At 34.1% G+C, this 23,819-nt stretch overlaps 1 protein-coding gene across 1 annotated transcript in view; it reads right to left on the bottom strand.

Annotated features, from left to right (window-relative positions):
• LOC135223293 (uncharacterized) overlaps window positions 1-12,760 on the bottom strand; it is a 33,803-nt gene extending 21,043 nt beyond the window's left edge. Inside the window, exon 1 of the mRNA XM_064261765.1 lies at window positions 12,650-12,760. Coding sequence (XP_064117835.1) covers window positions 12,650-12,725 — 76 coding nt within the window. The 5' untranslated portion in view covers window positions 12,726-12,760. The remainder of the gene's footprint in view (window positions 1-12,649) is intronic.
• Between the last annotated feature and the right edge of the window lie 11,059 nt (window positions 12,761-23,819).

Genomic DNA, 23,819 nt, shown 5'->3' with positions numbered 1-23,819 from the left:
CCTAGAAACGGCACACATAGTAAGAAAAGTGATGGATTCCTAAGGAGGCAGGATGCAACCCGGAACCCCACACTATAAATACCACCCAGTCGAATTGGAGGACTGTGATAGAGCAAAAAAAAATAATAATAATAATAATAATAATAATAATAATAATAATAATAATAATAATAATAATAATAATAATAACAGAAAGCAGAAGAAATAAGAAATGTGTTCATAGTTTGTTCTTGTAGGATAAGGTTTTTCCTTCCGGTAAAAATAAGTAGATACGATATAATTACGTCTTTCTTATTATTATTATTATTATTATTATTATTATTATTATTATTATTGTTATTATTATTATTATTAGTATTAAAATAATTGAGAAATATGAGACTAACGTAAACGATAATGTATGTATTCAAAATTAAAGCTATTTCGCCAGACCATAGATGTTGTAGATTAATTTACAGAGCCTATTCACCACATTAGGGGCCGAAGTTTGAAATCCTTCCCAGACGACGATTCCAGTCACTTTTTGGATTCTTGCCGCATGTCAAAGAAATGAATGGCAGGCGTTTTATTCAAACTAGACCTCTATTGTTTAGTTTTCTTTACACACGGTTATGGGCTGTTCACTGAGAATGAAGCTGTGCTGGCGTAAGGCCAGCTTAGTCTCATTCAACAATCATACACACGATTTATATATGCCTTCAGCTCGTTAATTCATTATACTATGCTTAGTTTGCCAGTATTACAAAGTTTTTAGTATGTTTTCATAGTATAGTGAAGTCTTTTTGTGTTTTTGCCAGCATTAAGAAATCTTTGGCGCATTTTGCTAGTATGTATATTTCGCTATACTGTAATACGAGTAATAGGAAGTTTATAGTCCATCTTGCCACTATCATGAAGATGTTTAGTCTATTTTGGTGGATAATAAATTCGTCTGTATATTATACATGCAACAAAAGGAGTGTTAGTATGAAAACATAATGAAGTTTGTCTATTCATTTTGCCATTGCTATGAAATTAGCCAGTTTCGTCAATATTGGGAATTCTTTAGTATGTATATATATTTTACAGCATTGAGAAGGTCGTGGGTATATTTTGTTAGTTTATAAAGTCTTGTAGCGTGTCACGTCATTATTTTGAATTTATTTGGCCTATAATGCAAATATTATGAGAGACGTCACGAATAGAACGAGAAAGCGCTTGTTACTGAGTTTTATATATAATATATATATATATATATATATATATAATATATATATATATATATATATATATATATATAGTGTATGTATATATATATATAGTATATATATATATATATATATATATATATATATATATATATATATTTATATATGATATATATATATGTATATGTGTGATAAATATACATGGGTTGTATGTATGAAAGAGTTTAGTAGTTTAACCAGCCCGCTGAGCTGATTAACAGCTCTCCTAGGGCTGGCCCAAATAATTAGATATTATTACGTGGGTAGGAACCAATTGGATACTTAACAATGGGAACTACAGCTTATTGTGGGATCCGAGTCACAATACATCGAGAAATGAATTTCTGATCACCAGAAATTATTCCTCTGATTCCTTGTTGGCAGAGCGGGGAAGCGAACTCGGACTACCAGATTGGTTAGGTGAGCACGTAACCCACTCGTCCGACACTGAACTGTTAATGTATGTGTGTGTGTGTGTGTATATATATATATTATAATATATTAATAATAATAATATATATATAATATATAATATTATATATATATAATATATCTATAATTATATAGATATATATTATATCCGTAGTATTCCACATAAGAAAATGAAAAAGTTATGTCTCAGAAAATGCCCAACAGTTTCGTCTTCCAATGGACCTCTTCTTGGAGCGTTTATTAACGCTCCAAGAAGAGGTCCATTGTAGGACGAAACTGTTGGGCATTTTCTGAGACATAACTTTTTCATTTTCCTTTGTGGAATACTACGGAATTACTATATCTTCGTGCCTAAGAAGATTACCAGTACTATAGATATAATTATATATAAATATTATATATAATATATATATATATATATATATATATATATATATATATATATATTATATATATATATATATATATATATATATATATATATATACATATATACATATATATATATATATATATATATAAATATATTATATATCATATATTATATATATTATATTATTTTATTAGATTATATTTATTATATATCTATATTAATATTAATCTAATTATATATATTTATATATAAAGGCAAGTTGCAAAGTGAAGATTTTCCTAAGGCCGTTCATTTGAATATCAGTAACCGAATATACCTCAAACATGTGACTGGATAGATTGTTATATACCTCTTCTGTTCCATCTATGCAGTACTTTCTAAACCTCTATCTGGTCAGCCTCTCCTCCTTCCCACCAATCCAGTATTCATTTCGCTTCACACGCCTGCCTCCATTCTGCTTAGATGACTAAACCACCTCTGAATAATCTGGTCCATTGTTTTCAAAATCACCTTTTTCCTACAACATAATTTGAAACCCTCCAACGTTTTTAATTTGCTTTTATCGAAACAAGGAATTTGTCTGTTAGTGTCAGGTTATTTAGTCACAAAGAACTTCTATTTTCTACTTTGCTAAGAAAAGGACGTTGTCCAGTAACCCTTACATACATTCCGTAGATGCTCTTCTTTTCTCCATGACATTTGCGCGTAACCTGCTGCCTTTCTTGCATGACGAATTCTGGGATTCCTACCCTCTCTCATCCTACCATTTTCGGTTGAATTTTTACCCATTACATTTGTTCTCCTTTAATGCTGTCCTAAAGAATTGTCATTCTCCCACCTCTGACATTACGATCACAGCTCCATCTTCCTGGTTTCCAGTGACCATCATAAACCGCTTCTTGTTGACGTCCTCTTTTACTCTCTCTTCTTGCGAGAACTTTAGAGCAAAAGTTTTTCGCGACGAGTAAACTATTCCTAATGGTTTATTTTCTAACTTTTATTAGATTTATCTTGTTAGGCTGGTGTTTTTAATCTTCCTATGTAGTCGTGCTGCTAGAGTTAATGCAGAAGTGATGACCATAAAATGCCCGTTCTGAAGGAGCTCTAATGTGATATGCAAAACTCCGGGGAATTTATTACAGTTTGGAGATGCATCATTATCACAATTTAGAAATGTAAATAGTAATCGACTGACAGGCTCAGCCTTTTCAGACATTTTATAACCACATACGGAAGGACAGAGAGGGTCATTTAGAATGGTAAATGGCAATCGGCTCAGGGCCTCCTCATTTTCAGCTCCATCACGTCATTAAAGCGCAGCTGAGCTTCGACTGTCGCTGTGAAAGAGAGCAAAGGGAAAAACGCCCTTTGGAGACGGCATCATTTACTCCATCTTTTTCCCGGACGTTGTCGAGTGTCCTCCTCGTTATTACCGACATCTTCCTTTTCATGCTGCCACTCACGGGCATCGTTGGAGGAGTGACGTCGTATTTTATGTGCATTATTGCCTTTCTCGTTCTGAGCTCAGTGACTGAACGTTTGATGTCTTCTTTCAGCTCTTCGGGGCAACGTTAATAATATATGGTCTGGGCCGACTGGCAGAGGGGAACTTGTCGAGGAAGTTCAATGGGCGTGTCAAAGGGATATTAAGGCATTTGGATTCCACTTTCAAGATCTACTTTAGGTCTCGTATTAAACATCAAGAAAAAGTGATTGGTTCCTTGATTACTGGATTTCTAAAGTATAATTAAAACTCTCGTGGGCCGGTGGGACTACCGTTGCCTTCAAAGCTTTTAACAGGAACTCGAGGCCCTCCTGAGTATGCAATTATGTAAAGTACCTTGGCCATTCCATGCTTTTAAACAGGGAAGTAATAGTCCTCACGACCAGAAATGTCCTGTCGTTACAGCGACTGAAGATTCTAAGGAATATATAAATATATACTATATGTGTATATATACAGACATACACACACATATATATATTTAAGGAACCTATTAGTCATTGCGTGGCTATATTTGGATAGTGTACCTTGATCATAGGTAATAATATCAAACCTGTTCAGAACTTTCGAGGTAAATGACTTCATTAGGTTGCATATTTGGCTGAAGGAGTTTCCAATAAAATTATAATCAAGTGTGGCAAAAGCTGCACTTCTGTAAATAAAATTCTGATTACCGAAATAGAACTTACAAATAGCGGAATTATATAGTAAAATATTCAGTGACAGTTAAGCTTATGATTAAAAATATATTGTAAACAAAACAAAAAAAATAAAAAAGCCGGTATTGTTACAATGAGTTACAAGGATTAGGATTTCTCAAAGACTTTTTAGTCCATTCGAGGAGAAGTCGTGTTCTCACTTATTTCTAGGAGCAGGTTCTACTGTTCATTCACAGTGTCCTAATGATTTTGTCTAGCTTTCTTTTAAACTCTTCCACACTGTTGCTGTTTACAACTTCTCGTGGCAGTTTATTCCACGTGTCACATATGTTGTATGTAAAGAAGATCCCTCAATGGCATGTGTTGTATCTCTTCCGCTCTAGTTTCCATCCATTATTTCTTGCCTGGTTTCGTTTAACGTAAACAGGTTAATGTCTACTTTTGTTATGCCTTTCAGTATTTTGAATACAGAAATTGTACACAACCATCCCACGGTAATAAAAAGGAACTGACGTTTTAAGAACCTAAAAATAAACTGACCTTTGAATAACTTATGAAACACGACAGTACGTAACTGGGTACCTGGAAACGACAATTACTGTTCAGTTGTGGTTTCTCCTCTTTATAAAGAGTATTTCAGGGAAAGGTAAATAAGGTGTGAATAAACAAACAGCTCTGTGAGCCCCTAGTGGGTGAATAGGTAACTTCTGGATTAATGTGGACTATTCTTATGTGATGGTACAAGATTTACAACGGAGAGGTGTTGTAAATGATGGACTAAAAATAGTTTACAATGTTCCCGACTCGGTAGAAATTGTACCCTGCCACTTGATAATGGAACTTCCATGAAGAAATATTCGAACGTGCATACATTAAGGACATTAGACGTTGTACTTAATCATGAAGAACATGCCAAGTTTCATTCACGATGAATAAATTCCCATGGGAAAGATTGTTTCAAAACCCGTCTGAAAATTCATAGAGGAAAGTAAAATATTTCTTGCAATTTTTTTTTTTTACCGAATGAAATAACTATTTCGTCGAAGGTAAAATAATTTGATTGATTAATATTTATATTTTTTTACTGTTTCATGAGCCGGTTCAGTACGAAATTTTTCATTTCAAATATCTCTCGGGATTTCATAAAAGAGTAAATCAGGGCAGGCGATCTCATTAAAATTATTTACAAAGGACAACAACGTCACGATGACTTAAAAACTGAAGCAGACCTTTGCTGTAATTATCAGCGTGCGTAATAATATTATTTTTTTTAATTGGAGCCCAATCCAGTTTAAGTATTGTGCCTGAAAACGAAAAATTTCATATTTACTTCCATTTATTATTCATAAGACACTCATACGACGATTCTCTCTTGATGATTTTTGGATGTTTATCGGTGAAAGACTCGTAAATGGAACTCGTTTGATTGTACTGGTTGACCTGACTAAGGAAATGCAAAGATTTCAGTACAGGGTAGAGCTTACATTTATATATATATATATATATAGATATATATATATATATATATATATATATACTGTATATATATGTATATATATGTATATATATATATATATATATATATATATATATATATATATATATATATGTATGTGTGTGTGTGTGTAGTGGGGGGGGGGGGTGTGTATAGATGTATATACAGCGTATATGAAGATTTATGTGAATATATATAAATATACATATGTATATATGTGTTTTTTGGTTTTTAATATAATAGATATATATATTATTATGTGTGTGTGTGTGGTGTGTTGTGGTGTGTTGACATAAATACTAATCAACGTAAGAACTTGTCCCCAGACAGAGGGGAAATTCACAGCTTGATATCACTCTCATCCAGTAAACGTTCACCTCGAAAATTCTAACGCTGGACTTTCACCTAGTGACAGGAAGGCCTTGAATTTTGGAAAAAGAATGAGATGACAATCTCCTTATAAACAGATAAAAAAAAAAAATCCGTATTGGCAGATACTCCTACGTTCTGAGCCATTTCCATCCAATTTGTTATCGCGAGACGTACGATAGACTCGTATATACATTTAGTCTCCCAACATAAACCTAATTCCGAATGACATCATCAGCGCAAATGGGTTTCGGATGACCTCCTAGAGAAAAGTAGCATTGCGCATTTCCAAAGGAAATACGCCCTCATTCGCAAAATATCTTCTCGGTCTTTTTCTTCTTTTTTTTTTTTTTTTTGCAATATTGAACGAAAATTTACCACAAAGTTACTTTTGATAGTCATTCTGCAGTCTTAGATATGACAGTATTCATTAGTTTATTGCCATGGTCCTAGAAACCAAAACAGGTTATTTTTGTTATTCTTATCGTTTTCTATGCCCTCCTTAGAAGACACTTTCTTCTTATCGGTAACGACGTTTACGAAATATATATGCATAAATATATAGCTATTTATATTTATAAAGTATAATAGTCAATAAGTCATATGAGCTTTAAATTATAAACACGTGTAATTATACATTGATATAGTGGGTCTGTATTCTAATATGTAGGTACATGAATTATCGTGACAGTAATACTATATATAAAATATTTTGGTGATTTGAGAATTAATATCCAAGATGTTAGGAATCAGATGCAGGGTAGAGTAAGATATGATACCATAAGGGAAATTACAGAAGTTCCATATTGTAGATGAGGTAATGCTAAAAAAAGAGACGAAGATGGTTTGGACTTGGCCTTCTCATTCCAGGGAGCATTTTCCAGAGGCGTCACCGATTACCTGGACCTTCCCCTGAAAAAAAGTCGGATTGATTCACATCAGCCTTGCATTTGATGTCTAGGCCAGTCCCTTGCGACGTTTCCGATTGGCTGTTGATAAGCCAGTCACCGGGCTGGAAGATCTCATTCTCTCTCGAGAGTTCACATAGGTAGGATCTATGTTCCACCTATCCTGAGGGATACTTTTGAAAGACGTATCCTTCAGGAGAGCTGGAACATAGATCCTACCCAAGTGAACTCTCGAGAGAGACTGAGGGTTTCCAGCCCTGGGATTGGCTTATCAACAGCCAATCTGGAGCGTCGTAAGGAACTGGCCTAGACATCAAATGCACGGTTGATGTGAATGTACTATAGCCACAGAATTTTCTTTAAAATAATCTCATTATGTTTCTCACATCCTAGTTAGTCTGATGGTTTACAGTCTAACCCTACCTAACCTAACTTAACCTATCCGAGGGGCGTGGCAAAAAAAAAAATCCGGGCCGGGTGCAATGCTAGCATACGTACATCTCAGGAATTTGTTTCCCTGGAGAACTTATGTGAAAGTGTCAACTAGGCCACTGTGGGCACTAGATGGGTTGGAGGACCTAGTTCTGTTGAGATGAAAACTGTACGAAGGAAAGCTGGAGGGAGTAGGGGGGTCGGATCTCAGGAATATAAACCTCAGGAAAGATGTGACTGGCAGATTTTACAGAGGCCCTGTGTGTAGTCTTCTTCCTTATTTATTGTACAGTGACATACTCTAGCTTTCTATTAACCATACTGTAGAAAGTGGTAACCCCCTCGTATCTACGTATATGCTAATCGATGTTCAGTTTACCATTTTTTTCATTTATTTGTTTAATCTGAATTTATACTTTCAAGCCAAGAATAAAAATTTTGACACTACGGCAGTAATACGTAAAATGGATCTTCTATTACTTCACTTTTCTTCGACGAAAAGAAAGCTTGCAATATTATGTAGATGAATATTCATTCCTATCAAAATCCAAGTGAATTCATGCTGAGTTTGTATGGAAGAGCATTTACTAATATGAAAGCGTAATAGCTCCTACAGACTGGCAACTCAATTTATACCGATTTTGGAAAATATGCTTGTCATCCGCTATCTATATTAAACAAATTAGAAGTTCAGTTGGACATTAACTTGTATACAAGGTAGATGAAGTAAAATTTTTTCCAAAGTGACACAGAGTTGTGACGTGGGAGTAGCTAATTTGAATCTAACGGGAAAAAAATACATAATTAAAGCTTAATCCTTAGAACCTTAATTCGAATGCACGCTCAAGTGGCTGCTGAATATTCCAATATGGTTCTTGTAGACATCCTCACAATTATTTGTAAGTCTGCATTGGAGAAGGGGGCCAGAGTCGGTAAAGAGCTATTGTTCTTTATTAAGAAATTCAGTCAACCACCTGGAACTAAGAAACGAATTACGGTAAAGGATTGAAAATGTGAAAGGTGGATAGTTTCATTACCTGAGCGCTTCACTTGCGTTTTAATTGCACCCAGAAAGTGAAACATTACAACGCATTGGGTGAAACATCATAAAGTAACAATTCGCAAGAATGAACCAATATGTGATTAAAACTTGCATCTTATTTATCTTCGAATAAAACATATAGTATTATTCTACACAACAACAAAATCTCTCACAGGATTTTGTGACTTGCTCTTAAAATTTTTAGCAAAATGGAGTGATAAATGGTAAAAGCAATAAAAAGTTCACACAAATCTCCTTCGTGGTCACTTGATTCTTCAATAAATATTTCTCATAAAGTTAGCAAAATGGCTTTAGCAACGAATAGTGACTCATTCTCACTATTAATTTATCTTTCTAGAAAGGCATTATTTACGTAGGTAAAATTGTCTGTGTATAATATACATATTCAGAATTCCTTTTCAAATGATCCCCGTAGGGGGGGTGGCGGCGGATGTTAGTGTCGTCAGTGCACCTCACGTGGTGCACCGTAGGTATTACTTAAGGTTCTTTGCAGCGTGCCTTCGGCCCATAGCTGCAACCCCTTTCGTTCCCTTTACTGTACGTCTTTTCATATTCTCCTTCTTCCATCTTAATTTCCACCCTCTCCTAACAGTTGATTCATAGTGCAACTGGATTGTTTTCCTCCTTTTACACCTTTCTCTGTCAATTTCAGTTTCAGCGCTGAATGACGTCATAGGTCCCAGTGCTTGGCCTTTGGCCTAAACTCTACATTCAATTCAATTCAGTTCAACCTTTCAGATGCTGAATAGATTTTCCATTGGCTTTCTATTACTGAAGCTGGAACGTGTTTGCAATTTGTCAGAATGTCCGAGGTAAATTGCAATTTGTCAGAATGTCCGAGGCAAAGTCCTTTAGAACCTGCTGTCATCATACTTTATTAATATCCTCGTTGTTATTGCTATGAAGGTATCAAAATACAGGTTTTGATAATTATAATTGCCTCGATGTTTGGTCAGTGATGAAACCTTTTCACTTTTTACCAGGTCAAGATTATTTTTGGGTCTATTTTTAAAAGGTCATATTGTTGTCACAAGTCTCCAGGTAGGCGTTTTTGTTACTCTGATTAATTAATTTAATGCCTGTTAAAAGCTGGCAAACATATATTTGAGCCTGTTCATTTAGATTAAGCTCATTTAAATTTGAAAAGGCACATTATATATATATATATATATATATATATATATATATATATATATATATATATATATATATATATATATGTTTGTGTGTGTGTCTGTCTGTCTGTCTGCCTGTCTGTCTGTCTAGACTATGTATGTATATTTCAACAAGCTGTTTCCCCTAATATAGTAGGGTTGCCAAGGAAAACAAATAAATTGCATTGCCACATTTATGTTTTTACTCCAGATTAAAGGATGGACCCTTATGGAAAAAACTTCCATAAAATTTAGAGCGACCTGTACTTATACAATGCATCATTCGCCTTCATATTTCGTAGCCTCGACCACAGGATATCAAGACTTTTTCGTAACTCCTTCCGTTCCGTCGGTCTAGATCTTTCTAGGCTTTTCTTTGCTCATTCTTATGTGAGCTCCCAGGCAATGCATTCTTTCCACAAATCTGTCGTCATCCAATCTCTCCACATAACAAAACCACCTTAAAACTGTATTTAATTATTTTTCACTTAGTATCATCAACTTCGTTTCCACATTTTTGCTGTTTTAGTCTTTGCTCCCGTATGCTAAGCAAACAATTCATCTTCCTTTCAATTTCACTTTTCTCTCTTCATTTCCAACGAGGGGAGTTGGCTCAAGAATCCCTTCATACATTCCTCCAATTTGCCATTCGCACACATACTCTTCTCTTTCCAATTTTAGGCGCCTTTGCTTCACCTGTTTTACAACTCGCCTCTCCTCTAATCCTACCAACGTCGATCAAATTTACTCTTCATTAAATACAAATTTAGATCGACGACTACTCCCATTCTGCAACTATCCATTTTAACATTGTTTTTCATTAACCTTCATATCCTTACTCATGCTCACATTCTCTTCAGTTTTTTCGTCATTCAGACACTCTCATGCTTTTACTGGTCCTTGCAGTTTGCTTCGCTTTACCAAATTAACACCTTCAAACAGCATTCACTCCCCAGTCCATCCATGGAGCATATTCTTAACGCTGAACTTTGTGTCTACATCAAATGCCCTTCCTTATAATTTCCTTCATTTGCCTTTCCATAAAGATATTGACAACCATGAAGACATATATGTCTCAGATCCACTTTGGGAACAAAACAGTTACTCTCCCATCTATAGATTACCGGGAAAAGATGTTTTTCCACAGGTAAACTTCTAGTATACCCTACATCAATGACCCACTCCGCATTTCAGTTTATTCATTTCATCGTGAACTTTTTTAGGTTCATGCAGCTTATTACATTTTCTTTCAGTTCTTCCTTAAGATTGTTTCACATCAATGACGTCATACACACGCACTTTGATTCGTCTTAACCGCAAGACATTTTCCTTATCAGTTGTTCAGTCACCTGACTAACTTTCTTAATCAAGATCTCACCATACACATTCCATAATATGTTGCTGTAAGTAAGTTCAAATTACTATAGTTAATGCATATCTTTATTAATTACAACAAAGATTCCTCCTGCCCATTCCTGTAGAACCTTTTCCTCGTCCAGGTATACCTTGCACATCGAGGTCAGCCACATAGACGTTCACCGCCTGGCGCCTTTCCACTCCTCAACCACATATTATCCTCCATATATCTTTAAAAATAACTTTTACAATATTATAAAATTTTTACCTCCCCCTTGCATTCTTCAAAATTTCCTCTCTATTGTATTCATAGTATACAACAATTCGTGACAAATTCAATCCATCTACACGAAGGTATATCCCCTTCAGACAGCTACCTTTCCACTGTCAATTTTATTCCGAGATCCACTTGTCATTCACTTTTTTCTCCTCACCCAAAAGAACACCTTTTGTTGCCTAAACTTATTGCTCAGGTTTATCCATAAATTTCCATCGTACCCAAGTTCTTTTGCTCACTCTGGCTTTAACTGCCTTATCTGTCTTCTTGTATACCGCTACTTCATCACTTCTTTTCTCTTGAAAGTGAACTCCAGACAATCTCCTTTTTACCTTCACTACCATTTATATATATATATACATATATATATATATATATATATATATATATATATATATATATATATATAATATATATATATATATATTATGTATATCTGTTTATTTATGAATATGTTTATATTCACTGAATAACGTGTGACAATATATTCAGCCAAGGCAGCAGGAAAAATAAAAGAAGGGAGATACCAAGCGTTTTCGTGTTATTTCAACACATTTTCGATGTACTTTGGCTTTAGCTGAATATATAAATATATATGTGTATATACATAATGTATTTATATTTATATATACGTACGCATATCATGCAAATTTACATACATACATGCATGCATATTTATATATATATATATATATATATATATATATATATTATATATATATATATATATATATATATATATATATAGATATATATATATATATATATATATATAATGTGTGTGAGTGTGTTTGTGTGTACATACGTATTTGTACATAGTACATACTTTAAACAGTAAAAAAAATCCAGCACTTTTGTCGTTAGAGATTTACTCCATACCACATAATTACAGTCATACTTTCAAGAAATTTTAATCACAATCTAGTACTTCTTAACGTATCTCGTATATACATGTAAGCAACTAGCAATAACATTTATCGTAAGAAATTGTATTCTTGTAAAATCATGCATGACTATTATATATATATATATATATATATATATATATATATATATATATATATATATAGTATATATATATATATATACATGTGTGTGTGTGTGTGTGTGTGTATGTAATCTACTGATCATTTTTACCAGATACGTATGAAATTGTAACAGCCACAATGTCCTCTTAACTTTTATAATATAAATATATATATATATATATATATATATATATATATATATATATATATATATATATATGTATATATATATGTGTGTGTATATGTGTGTGTGTGTGTGTGTTTGTGCTGTTCTTAAATTTCCGATACTAGTTCCAGCAAGTGTAGTGGAATTACGAATCTGGAAATGTCTTATGGAATACAATATTTGTTAAAAGCCTGGAAAAATCCTCACCTATCAACAAAAGTTGCGCCACGATTTGGTAAAGTCTCCTGCTGTAGACAGCTCTCGAAAATGCAGAAATTCTCATCTTCTCTCGATGATCTGGTGTCACTAATGAAGCTTTATGACTATATATATATATATAATATATATATATATATATATATATATATATATATATATATATATATATATATATATATATATATACATGTGTGTGTGTGTGTGTGTGTGTATGTAATCTACTGATCATTTTTACCAGATACGTATGAAATTGTAACAGCCACAATGTCCTCTTAACTTTTATATATAAATATATATATATATATATATATATATATATATATATATATATATATATATATATAATATATATATATATATATTGTGTGTGTATATGTGTGTGTGTGTGTGTTTGTGCTGTTCTTAAATTTCCGATACTAGTTCCCAGCAAGTGTAGTGGAATTACGAATCTGGAAATGTCTTATGGAATACAATATATTTGTTAAAAGCCTGGAAAAAATCCTCACCTATCAACAAAAGTTGCGCCACGATTTGGTAAAGTCTCCTGCTGTAGACAGCTCTCGAAAATGCAGAAATTCTCATCTTCTCTCGATGATCTGGTGTCACTAATGAAGCTTTATGACAGAAAGTTATCAAACTAGAAACAGCTTTCGGGCTGAGATAATTTTTATTTATTTTCGCATCAGCTGACGACGAAGGGAAAGAAAACAGAAGTCCCAGTTATTTCAAGATGAAAACTTTGCAAAACTTTTCCGTTTGTCATAAAAGTTAACTCCTAGAGATTTTTCAGGAAGCTGTCATGTTTAAGACTCTCCATGGATAATATGAACTGAGGGCAGTAAAGCACCGAGGTGCATGTTCTGAAAATCGTTTGCAATTGCAGGCCCGCGAGGAGCTGCCGAGAACGGAACCAGGTAGCACTCCACAACCTTCACCAGCGACGTCCGCGTGACGACTGGTTGAGGCAGAGGCGGGCAATAGTGCCAGGAGGTGGCACTGTGGATGATTTTGTAGCGGAAGATGAGGCACCTATGCTTAGTGAGCGATAACCTTCAGGTGCACAGTTGATTTTGCTTCGTTTCCTTTTCATGTTAGGGAAATTAAGTGCTGAATTGAAACAGAACAGGTAACTTTTTAAAGGAAACATTATATATATATATATATATATATAATATATATATATATATATATATATATATATATATATACACATATATATATTTATATATATATATATATATATATATATATATATATATATATATATATATATATATATATATATATAACATATACATATCTCAATGGATACACCAGCAGGGAAGCACCATCCACTTATCGGTAAGGACACCAAGCCAAAACCCGGAACAGCATTTTTCACAGCTTCATCGGGAATCATTAACTTTTGAAATCAAATGATGATAACCTTACAGTTCTTATGACAAAATGCCTAATATTAAAAAGAACAGAAATTGACTGTATAATTATAGAAAATATGCTCAAAAGATGGCTAATGCAAACAAATAAAATAATGGAGAATGAAGCTTTTAATTAAATCACTTAAAGGAAGGTACAGCAACACATGAAATTCACGAGTGAGTATACAGACCAGTAAAGTGCAGACTAAAAACATAAAATTGAGGTTTCAACCACATTTCTAGACAACAAAGTTTTGATATTGAAGGAATACAGCACTTCTAAAATATTGAGATCTGTAGCAAACTGAACATTAATTAAAACAAAAAAATCCCCAGTAAGTAGAGATTGATTAGTCTCCTGGCTCTAGCCTCTAATTACACTGTAGCTAGGACTTGAAAGAACGTTCGAAAGTATATGTACACAAGCAACCCTTACTGGAACCTTTAGTTACGATTAAAAATATCTACTAATATATGTTTTGTCAATTAGCTACCCTGAGCTAGATCTAAAAAAAAATACTACACCTTGCAAAATAAACTAGGTAATTTTTTAAGATTGAAGACCTTATCCCATCAAGCCTTTAGTCCAATATATTTATAAATGGTAGTATAGTCTGGGTTGCCATCAGCTTGGATAAGATGGTTTGAACACCTCCGGAAGTCTTTTCGTTCAGGCAATTATCTTTCAAGGCCTGGTTACAGTGCAAGTAGCGAACACAACGAGGAGACTGATCACCTTTTATATATTAAAGATTTTTCTGTTTAACAGTCTGCCGAAGACCTCGAGATTTTAGAAGCATTGTATTCCTTCAATATCAAACTTTCGTTGCCTAGAAATGTGGCTGCAACCTCAATTTTTTTTTTATTCTGGGTTTTACTAGTTGTATATTGACTATACTCTGTTTTTTTTCATCTGTCCACCCGCCTGTGGTGTTTGCGTATGGTAACACTGCGTCCCAGGCTTTAGATAGTTACACTCAGCTTATATTCAACAATAATAACAATATCCTATTTCGAATATTAACGGTGTAATTCGCATACAGTAAATTATTAAAGCACTTTTCAGTTGCAAATGTACACCCAGATATCCTTTTATTTACCTAAAACTTGCACATAGCGTAACTATCTAAAGCCCGGGACGCAGCGTTACCATACGCAAACACCACAGGCGGGTGGACAGATGGAAAAAAACAGAGTATATTAAATTTATTATGTCCGTACTTTTCATCTTAATTTTAAGTTTTAAAGGGTTTATTATGCTTTATTTTATATATTTTGACGAGGCATCTTTTAAACATATTTTTATCAGTTTGCAGTCAATTTGTCTGCAGTATTATTATGAATTTTATCATAATGTTATTACCATTTGAATATGTAAGTTGATAACAAGCGTGAGTGTTACTCGAAACACGTACCGATGAAGTAGTGAAAAATGCTGTTCTGGGTTTTGGCATTGGTGTCCTAATTGAGATATATATATATATATATATATATATATATATATATATATATATATATATATATATATATATATATATAATATATATATATATATATATATATATATATATACATATATATATATATATATCTATATATATATATATAATATATATATGTATATATATATATATATATATATATATATATATATATATATATATATATATATATTAGAGAGAGAGAGAGAGAGAGAGAGAGAGAGAGAGAGAGAGAGAGAGAGAGAGAGAGAGCTGTCCGTGACAAATATACACGTAAAAAACCATTGGGAAGTGAATATTAAAAACCACGTACCAAATACTGTTGTTATTTTTAGGCACAGGATATTGGTACGGCAGCCGTATACTGATCGCAATAGATATTGGTACGGCTGTGAATTGCGCATGCGTCAATTTCAGACTTCCTGCCGTACAAATAACATAGTGTGGTGGGGGTACGTCAGATTCTGTCAGTGGTGCCGTATTGCAATCTTGACTTGCTGTAGGTACGGAAGTTAGCCGTATCCTTTACCAGTTTGCTAATCATACAGCAGTTGCCGTACACTGTTGTTAAGAGCTATAGGTACGGCACTAGAGGATCAGCGACAGTAGTAATAATAGTCGAACTGAATTGTTTCGCTGAACATGTTCGATTCAAAATGTCAAAGCGAAGCACCATACTGTCATCACCAAGGCACCAAAACATTTTGGCAGTAAATGAAAATTTAAAAAATAAAAATAACACTTAAACATACTTAGATTTTGACTATATACATGAAAAATTAAGCTAAACTAATCTAATTATTCTATGAATCTCCTCTGAACCTTGTAATAATACAACAGTTTTCGCCGGAAAACAGATGTTTTCAGGTTTCAACGAGCTGAAAAATGCAATAGATGTCAACGAAGAGTCAAACTTCCAGAAATTGTATATCCATAGGTCACGAACGATCGAATCGGTCCTGAAAAGAGCTCCGAAGAGGAGATTAAAAGAAGATTTGAAGTACACAGAAAGTCGATCCTCTGGTAAACGGCCTAATCAATCGAAGTAATCATCCAAATCGGGTCTGTATTAACAGCATGTTTCCCATATTGGAAGCACAGCTGACTGCTGCACTACTTTACTAGCTAGGCTTCAAATCTTTGAATCTCCTCTTCGGAGCTCTTTTCAGGGCCGATTTGATCGTTCGTGACCTACGGATATACAATTTCTGGAAGTTTGACACTTCATAGCCTTTTTCAGCTTGTTGAAACCTGCAAACATCTCTTCTTCGGCGAAAACTGATTTATTATTACACGGTGCTTGATCGTCATTTCCTTGCTGTCACTGATATGCCTGAAGCGGTGTACAAGGATTCGCGCATGCGCATTTCACAGCCGTACCAATATTTATCCCGATCAGGATAGGGCTGCAGTAACAATATCCAGTTCGTTATTTTTATGAACACAACGTCCCCAAACCTGTCTACGCATAAAACACGAAAGCACTTGTTACCGAGTTTTTAATTTTTCTCTTTACGTTGGTTTTCTACACACACATACATACATATAAATTATACGTATGTCCGTGGGTTTGTGTGGCTGTAAGCCAGTATGTATAGCATACATATCCATAAGCAATTGCATTTTAATGCCACAGAAAATAACAAGGATTCCTATTGCAACTTCACTTCCAGCTCAGCGAGGAATTTAAATCTAAGTAAAACTTCACATCCTTTTCAAATTGGAATTCTGTCTTAATGCAGACTCAGCACAGAGCCGATGCTCTGAAGGCTTTGCTTCGTCTCTGAAGCCATTGGAGAATAGTAAGATTGCAACAGAAAACCAATAAGCCGGAATGCGCAACTGTACGTATTCAATCAGCCTCACGTGAAAATTCTGCGTTTCATACCAGAGAATTCTAGAGACATTTACATAAAACGAAACGCGATTCCTTTTCAGGTTGAGATAATGAGATTCTGATTGCTTGTTAGTTTAGGTTTAGTCCTGTCGATATTCTCTTGCATTGGCATTGATAATCCGTTATTCAAACTTTGCACTAAACTCTTTTCGAAGGTAAATGCAGTTGCACTGATGCACCAAGGACTTTCTCAAGAAAGAGTTGCGGATTCCCTGGGAGTGGAAATGTTCCTCAAAAACCAGTGGACCCTCTGATTTCTCTTTATTTAAGGAGCCTTCTCTCTTTTTACTCTTACACGTGGCATTTTTGAAATATAAAGTCCTTATTCTTATTTTCACGAGAAATATTTCGTTTACAGGCCTGTATACTGGAATATTTAATTTCAGAACAATTAATATGAAATGTCTTACATTTTCTTGTAAGGAATTTCTACATCTTGTAGAAGAATTTTTTCCTCATATTTTTCCATGTGACATACCTCATTCTAAAGGTCTCTGTTATTTTTCAGTGCGGTGTTTATAATTCAGACTTCCCAATGAAGTTTTGAAAATATTTCAGTATTTTAAACACGACCTGAAACGTTGCAGGAGCATGGGCGTAAGTTGCAAAGCAAAACGTGAACGATCATTGTCGTCTGCGTTACCTTGACTGAATCCAGGTTCTATACCAGGCCTCTTAATACCCATATAAATACTCTACTACTCGTGGGTCGCATTTAGGCAAGGGGCCCCGTCGTTATAAGGACAGATTAATCTAAATGAACCAACCCATCGGTATTTAGACAGCAAATTTAGCCTTTGGGCTGTTCACTGCTTCTTTTCCGTGCTTTCGGAATGAGTTACAAATGACAGGAGATACAGGGGGACAGATACACGGCTTTCAAGAGCTGCGGTAAAACTTTTCATAAACTTATGTCGGAAACGTATCTTACGAACATCATAAATAGGTGGAGTACAAGGTAACGACTAACAGGTAATCTTATCCATTGCTAGATATGATTATCTAGCATGGGTCAACCACTTGTTCTCGACTTAACGTCGTTGACCTGTTTTGTATGTGCATGTATATATATAATATATATTGGATAAGTTAGCTTCGTATAATTATGACATGATTATTGTAGTGTGGCCGCAACCCAGCATTAGACTGTAATGGTTAAATATATCAGTCATTCATTTCAAATTATGCCTTACGGCAGATACCTTTATTACAAATACAGGGGAATTTTCTCAACCAGACTATTTATGTGTATGTATATATATATATATATATATATATATATATATATATATATATATATATATATATATATATATATATTATATTATCTGGCCCCAGGAAAGACTGCATTTAATTCAAAATCTTGTAAATTGAAGGTAGCCGCTTCAGGCTACTTCCTTACATCGTCAGGACTGGCAATAAAAAATTATATATTTTTTGTAAGTGCAATGAAAATTAAACTTTTATTCACAAAAGCAATGTGTACCGAATAATACCACTCTCTCCATCGGCGTTATTTACTGCCTCTTATGAAGCCTTTGAAGAAGTGAACCATATGAATGGAAAGTAAATAGGCCTATGTTGGTATAGCTGTTTTTTCCTCCCTCAATTAGCAGTAATTATTACGTCACGGAACTTATTAGAGGGTAAAATATGCTAATGGAAAATAAACATCTCGGTACAGCTACTGTTTTCGTTTCGGAATTATAGATAATTATTACCTCGCAGGTCTTATTACAAAGTAAACTATATGACTGGGAACTGAAAATATTGGTACAGTTATTGCGTTTGACTGGTAGTCAATAAATACCTGAACCACAATGATGTCAATAAATACCTGAACCACAATGATGTCAGTGAATGCTGTGTAATTTGTCAGTGAAAACAATGATTCAGGCAAAATACTAATAATGCAACGTGTATTCCATGTATTTGTCTCGCCGCAGGTGGTCAAACACGTATGTGGTCATAACAATATTTAATATTTGTTCCAATGTATTTATCCTCGTGTATTCTATCAACGGCTATGATATGTTGCGTCGCTTGTGATCTGTATTGTTGACGTGAATGCGTGAGAGGCCTGAGTTTGTATACATAGAGTATATATATATATATATATATATATATTATATAATATATATATCTATTATAATATAATATTAATATATATGTAGTATATATATTTGTTTATGGTATGGGTGTGTAATATACTTATAATATATATATACATATATATACATATATATATATATATATATATATATATATATATATATATATATATATATATATATATATATATATATATATATATATATATATATATATATAGTTATAGTTACGTGTCCATTTTGTACCCTCTTTTTATTTTATTTTCCTTAAACTAATTGGAAAACTAAAGGAATATTTTCAAAGAATAAAAATACGAGCGCTAGAAATGCCGAATCCTGTAAACGGAACCAACCCTATCTTGTTTTGACCTTTTGGACCACCGTGAGAGATTCAATTTTGAGTCAAGCCCTTTTCCCTTGTGAATATGATTTTAATGACCCTCCACACCTGCATGGTAGATTGTCATCACATTGTCTGACGTTAATACCGACCATATTCCAAATACCTCGAAGGGTCACTCGAGCTTAACAAGGATTGGCGGTGAAGATGAAAGCACATGAGGATAATCACGCTGGTATACATATGGCCTGACCTGGCCTTGGTAACCAAACTGAACTTTGCCCTAACCAGTACCCACATATATATATATATATATATATATATATATATATATATATATATATATATATATGATATATATATATATATATATATATATATATATATATATATATATTTATATATATATATAGTTTAGTTACGAGCGTCCATTTTCCTTAAACTAATTGGAAAACTAAAGGAATATTTTCAAAGAATGAAAATACGAGAGCTGGAAATGCCGAATCCTGTAAACGCAACCCTATCTTGTTTTGACCTTTTGGACCACCGTGAGAGATTCTATTTTGAGTCAAACCTTTTTCCCTTGTGAATATGACTTTAATGGCACTCCACACCTGCATGGTAGCTTGTCTTCACATTGTCTGACGTTAATACCGACCATATTCCAAATACCTCGAAGGGTCACTCGAACTTAACAAGGATTGGCGGTGAAGATGAAAGCACATGAGGATAATCACGCTGGTATACATATGGCCTGACCTGGCCTTGCTAACCAAACTGAACTTTGCCCTAACCAGTACCCACAATAGTATACCCTGCAGTCCTCCCTAACCTGGTTCCAGACTAACCGAGAAGTGGTGTCACGCCCTACAACTCGGCCCGCCGCTATCTCCAACCTTCATCTTGACACTGACCCGACTAGTCTCTTCCTGAACCTGGTATTCCGCAGCCCGGACTCTGCTCTGAAGTCTGCCTTGAACATTCCACTGCGAGCCCCTTAGAAGTTCCTATATGACGTTGCTTGAAGAGAAGCATTTGACTCTCCTTGGTGAAGCCTACAAGCGACCTACGTCCTTCCGCTGAAACCCTGGCCCTGACTACACCCCTCCTGTCCGTGGACTAAGATAACAGAATTGGAAGTTGTTCTGTCCGCCCTTCACCTCCTATTCCTAGCCCTCATTCCCTGTTTTAACTGTTTTCTCCAATTCCCATTCCTTGAACATTCCCGTCTCCAGCAGAGGCTTGTGTGAGCATAAATAATTGTGAAATTCTTTTTTAACAAGTGATATTCGATTGCACTACCAACCTGATATATGCACGTGAAATAAGGTAATATAGAATTCGAGTAATTCATATGCTTTTGCATTTACCCTATTTTAATTCATCATTGGACATGTGTATCAGCTCTGGCTGCTTTGCAGATCTGTGTAGCCTGCCCCTTTGTGTGTTCTCTGGTAGTTCAACAGTGCCACTCAACGTATGCTGCCAGTGCCAATCTTGGGTTGAAGCCCATGATACGAGTGAGAGCAAAAACCTGCTTACATTGTTCCACTGCATAGTGATCTTCAGTGTAGTTAGTCTTAAGTTTCAGATCCTCATTTTAAGTACTTTTGATTGCAATTTGGTGGCACATTTGTCTTTGCTATTGTACATATTAGAGTAAGTCCTGAGAGTGCCACGGAGCTATTCAATCTATAAGAGGTATCTTTATATTTCCTGTTCGTAGCCTTGGGTGCCCCCTCTAAGTCAGCTTCCGCGTGTTCGCATGAGGTGTAGGTTTTTGAGTAGAGTCAAAATTTTGATTGCTCAGATTTTTCTTTCAAAACCCAGCACACAGAGTATGACTATATATATATATATATATATATATATATATATATATATATATATATATATATATATATATATGTGTGTGTGTGTGTGTGTGTGTATGTATGTATATATGTATATATATACACACGTATAAATATAATATATATATATATATATATATATATATATATATGATATATATATATAATATATATGTGTGTGTGTGTGTGTGTGTATGTATGTATATATTGTATAATATTATACACCACGTATAAATAAATAATATATCTATAAATAATATATAATATATATAATCTAGATATATATATAGAATATATATATTTCCATACCACTTGTATAGCACGTAACCTTCCAGTTTCTGCGCAAGTCTTCACTGATGAGGATGCTAACCCCACGCCCTATTTTGTATCACACAGCGGGCGCTGGTACCCACTCCAGCTGAGTGGACTGATGGGAGGTTTACGGGCTTAGGAAACCTGATGTGAATGCTGTATTAATCGGCAACGGGGCCTAGATCGAATGAAAGTATTTCACCTGTCATTCCAACACTAGAATGTGGTCGAAACTGAACTGATTAATTATATGCATTATTTACTCGACATTAAAAGCATGGCCCGTAAGCTGTGATATAATTGTTAAAACGTATTAAAATACGTTAATCGGCTGGATCGTTGAATGACATCTCGAATTAATTATTTTTGTCTGTCATTAACGATTTGATATCGCAGCTGGTAAATGAAATCATGTTGGTATTTATTGTTATTTTAATGGGGTAATAATTAACAACTCCCTCAGCTATACTATCTATTGATTTTTTTTTATATATAAAGCCATTCAAGGTAATTGTATGAATATATGTCTGTCGACATAATTCTACCCTTCGTGGATTTTTGTTATTTTACTGCTGTTTGCCTTAGATCTAAAGAGGCATTTTCACTATGGTTGAAATTTGGTTACTGAACTGTTATTCAACATTATTTTACCTTGGTGATAAGCATTTTTATTATATGTCATTGTGTCATTCTATAGTTTAACATTTCTTAATCAAGAGAAATATAAATAAATAGTTTAATAAGTAAATAAATAGTGCAATGAGTTGGCAAGCAATTATTCCCTTCATTTAAATTCCAAATCACCTGCTCGTGGAGAGAGAGAGAGAGAGAGAGAGAGAGAGAACATCTAATTTTCATCTTGTAATGACTTTATGCTCCGTATCAAGTGCATAAATGACGCATGGTAATTCCATTTTAGTGAGAGAATCCCAGCAACCTGAAGGCAGGGAAATGGCATCTTTTCTTGTAATTTGGGAATTACTAGATAAATGAAATGGTTCTTCATGACTAAATTTGGTAATTAGCAATCATTTCATGTGATTTGTGCTTTTTTATTTCGCCTGCTATACAAAAAAAAAAAAAAGCTTTGCTCGATGCATACGAAGTATAGGAGACCTTTCTTTAATGAGTATATTTGGAAACAAGTTCAGGTTGAGAATTCATTCGGTTTTCCTTTGGTCACTAACATTATTGTGAGCTGAGATCATCATTATTCTTACTAGGTCACTCATCGTCTTAGCTCCTTGGGCTTCATTGTGTTCATTGCCGCTCACACTATGTCACTAAGGTTTGTTGCAAGCTTCTAAAAGACTTTTTCTTCAATTTGTGTTATGATGAACGCGACCGATTTCCTTTTGCATGATTTGCAAGAACTATTATTAAGTGTATCGATATTTTAAGGTGATATAAATACAAAAGTTATTTCGTCCTTGATTCATCAGTCTTACAAAAGTTATTTCGTCCTTGATTCATCAGTCATACAAAAGTTATTTCGTCCTTGGATCATCAGTCTTACAAAAGTTATTTCGTCCTTGATTCATCAGTCTTACAAAAGTTATTTCGTCCTTGGTTCATCAGTCTTACAAAAGTTATTTCGTCCTTGATTCATCAGTCTTACAAAAGTTATTTCGTCCTTGATTCATCAGTCTTACAAAAGTTATTTCGTCCTTGATTCATCAGTCTTACAAAAGTTATTTCGTCCTTGATTCATCAGTCTTACAAAAGTTATTTCGTCCTGATTCATCA

This window comes from Macrobrachium nipponense, chromosome 8 (genome assembly GCF_015104395.2).
Source record: "Macrobrachium nipponense isolate FS-2020 chromosome 8, ASM1510439v2, whole genome shotgun sequence".
NCBI classification, from domain to species: Eukaryota; Metazoa; Arthropoda; class Malacostraca; order Decapoda; family Palaemonidae; genus Macrobrachium; species Macrobrachium nipponense.
The sequence above is the reverse complement of the archived record's forward strand: the minus strand, read 5'-3'. Positions and strand labels throughout refer to the sequence as shown.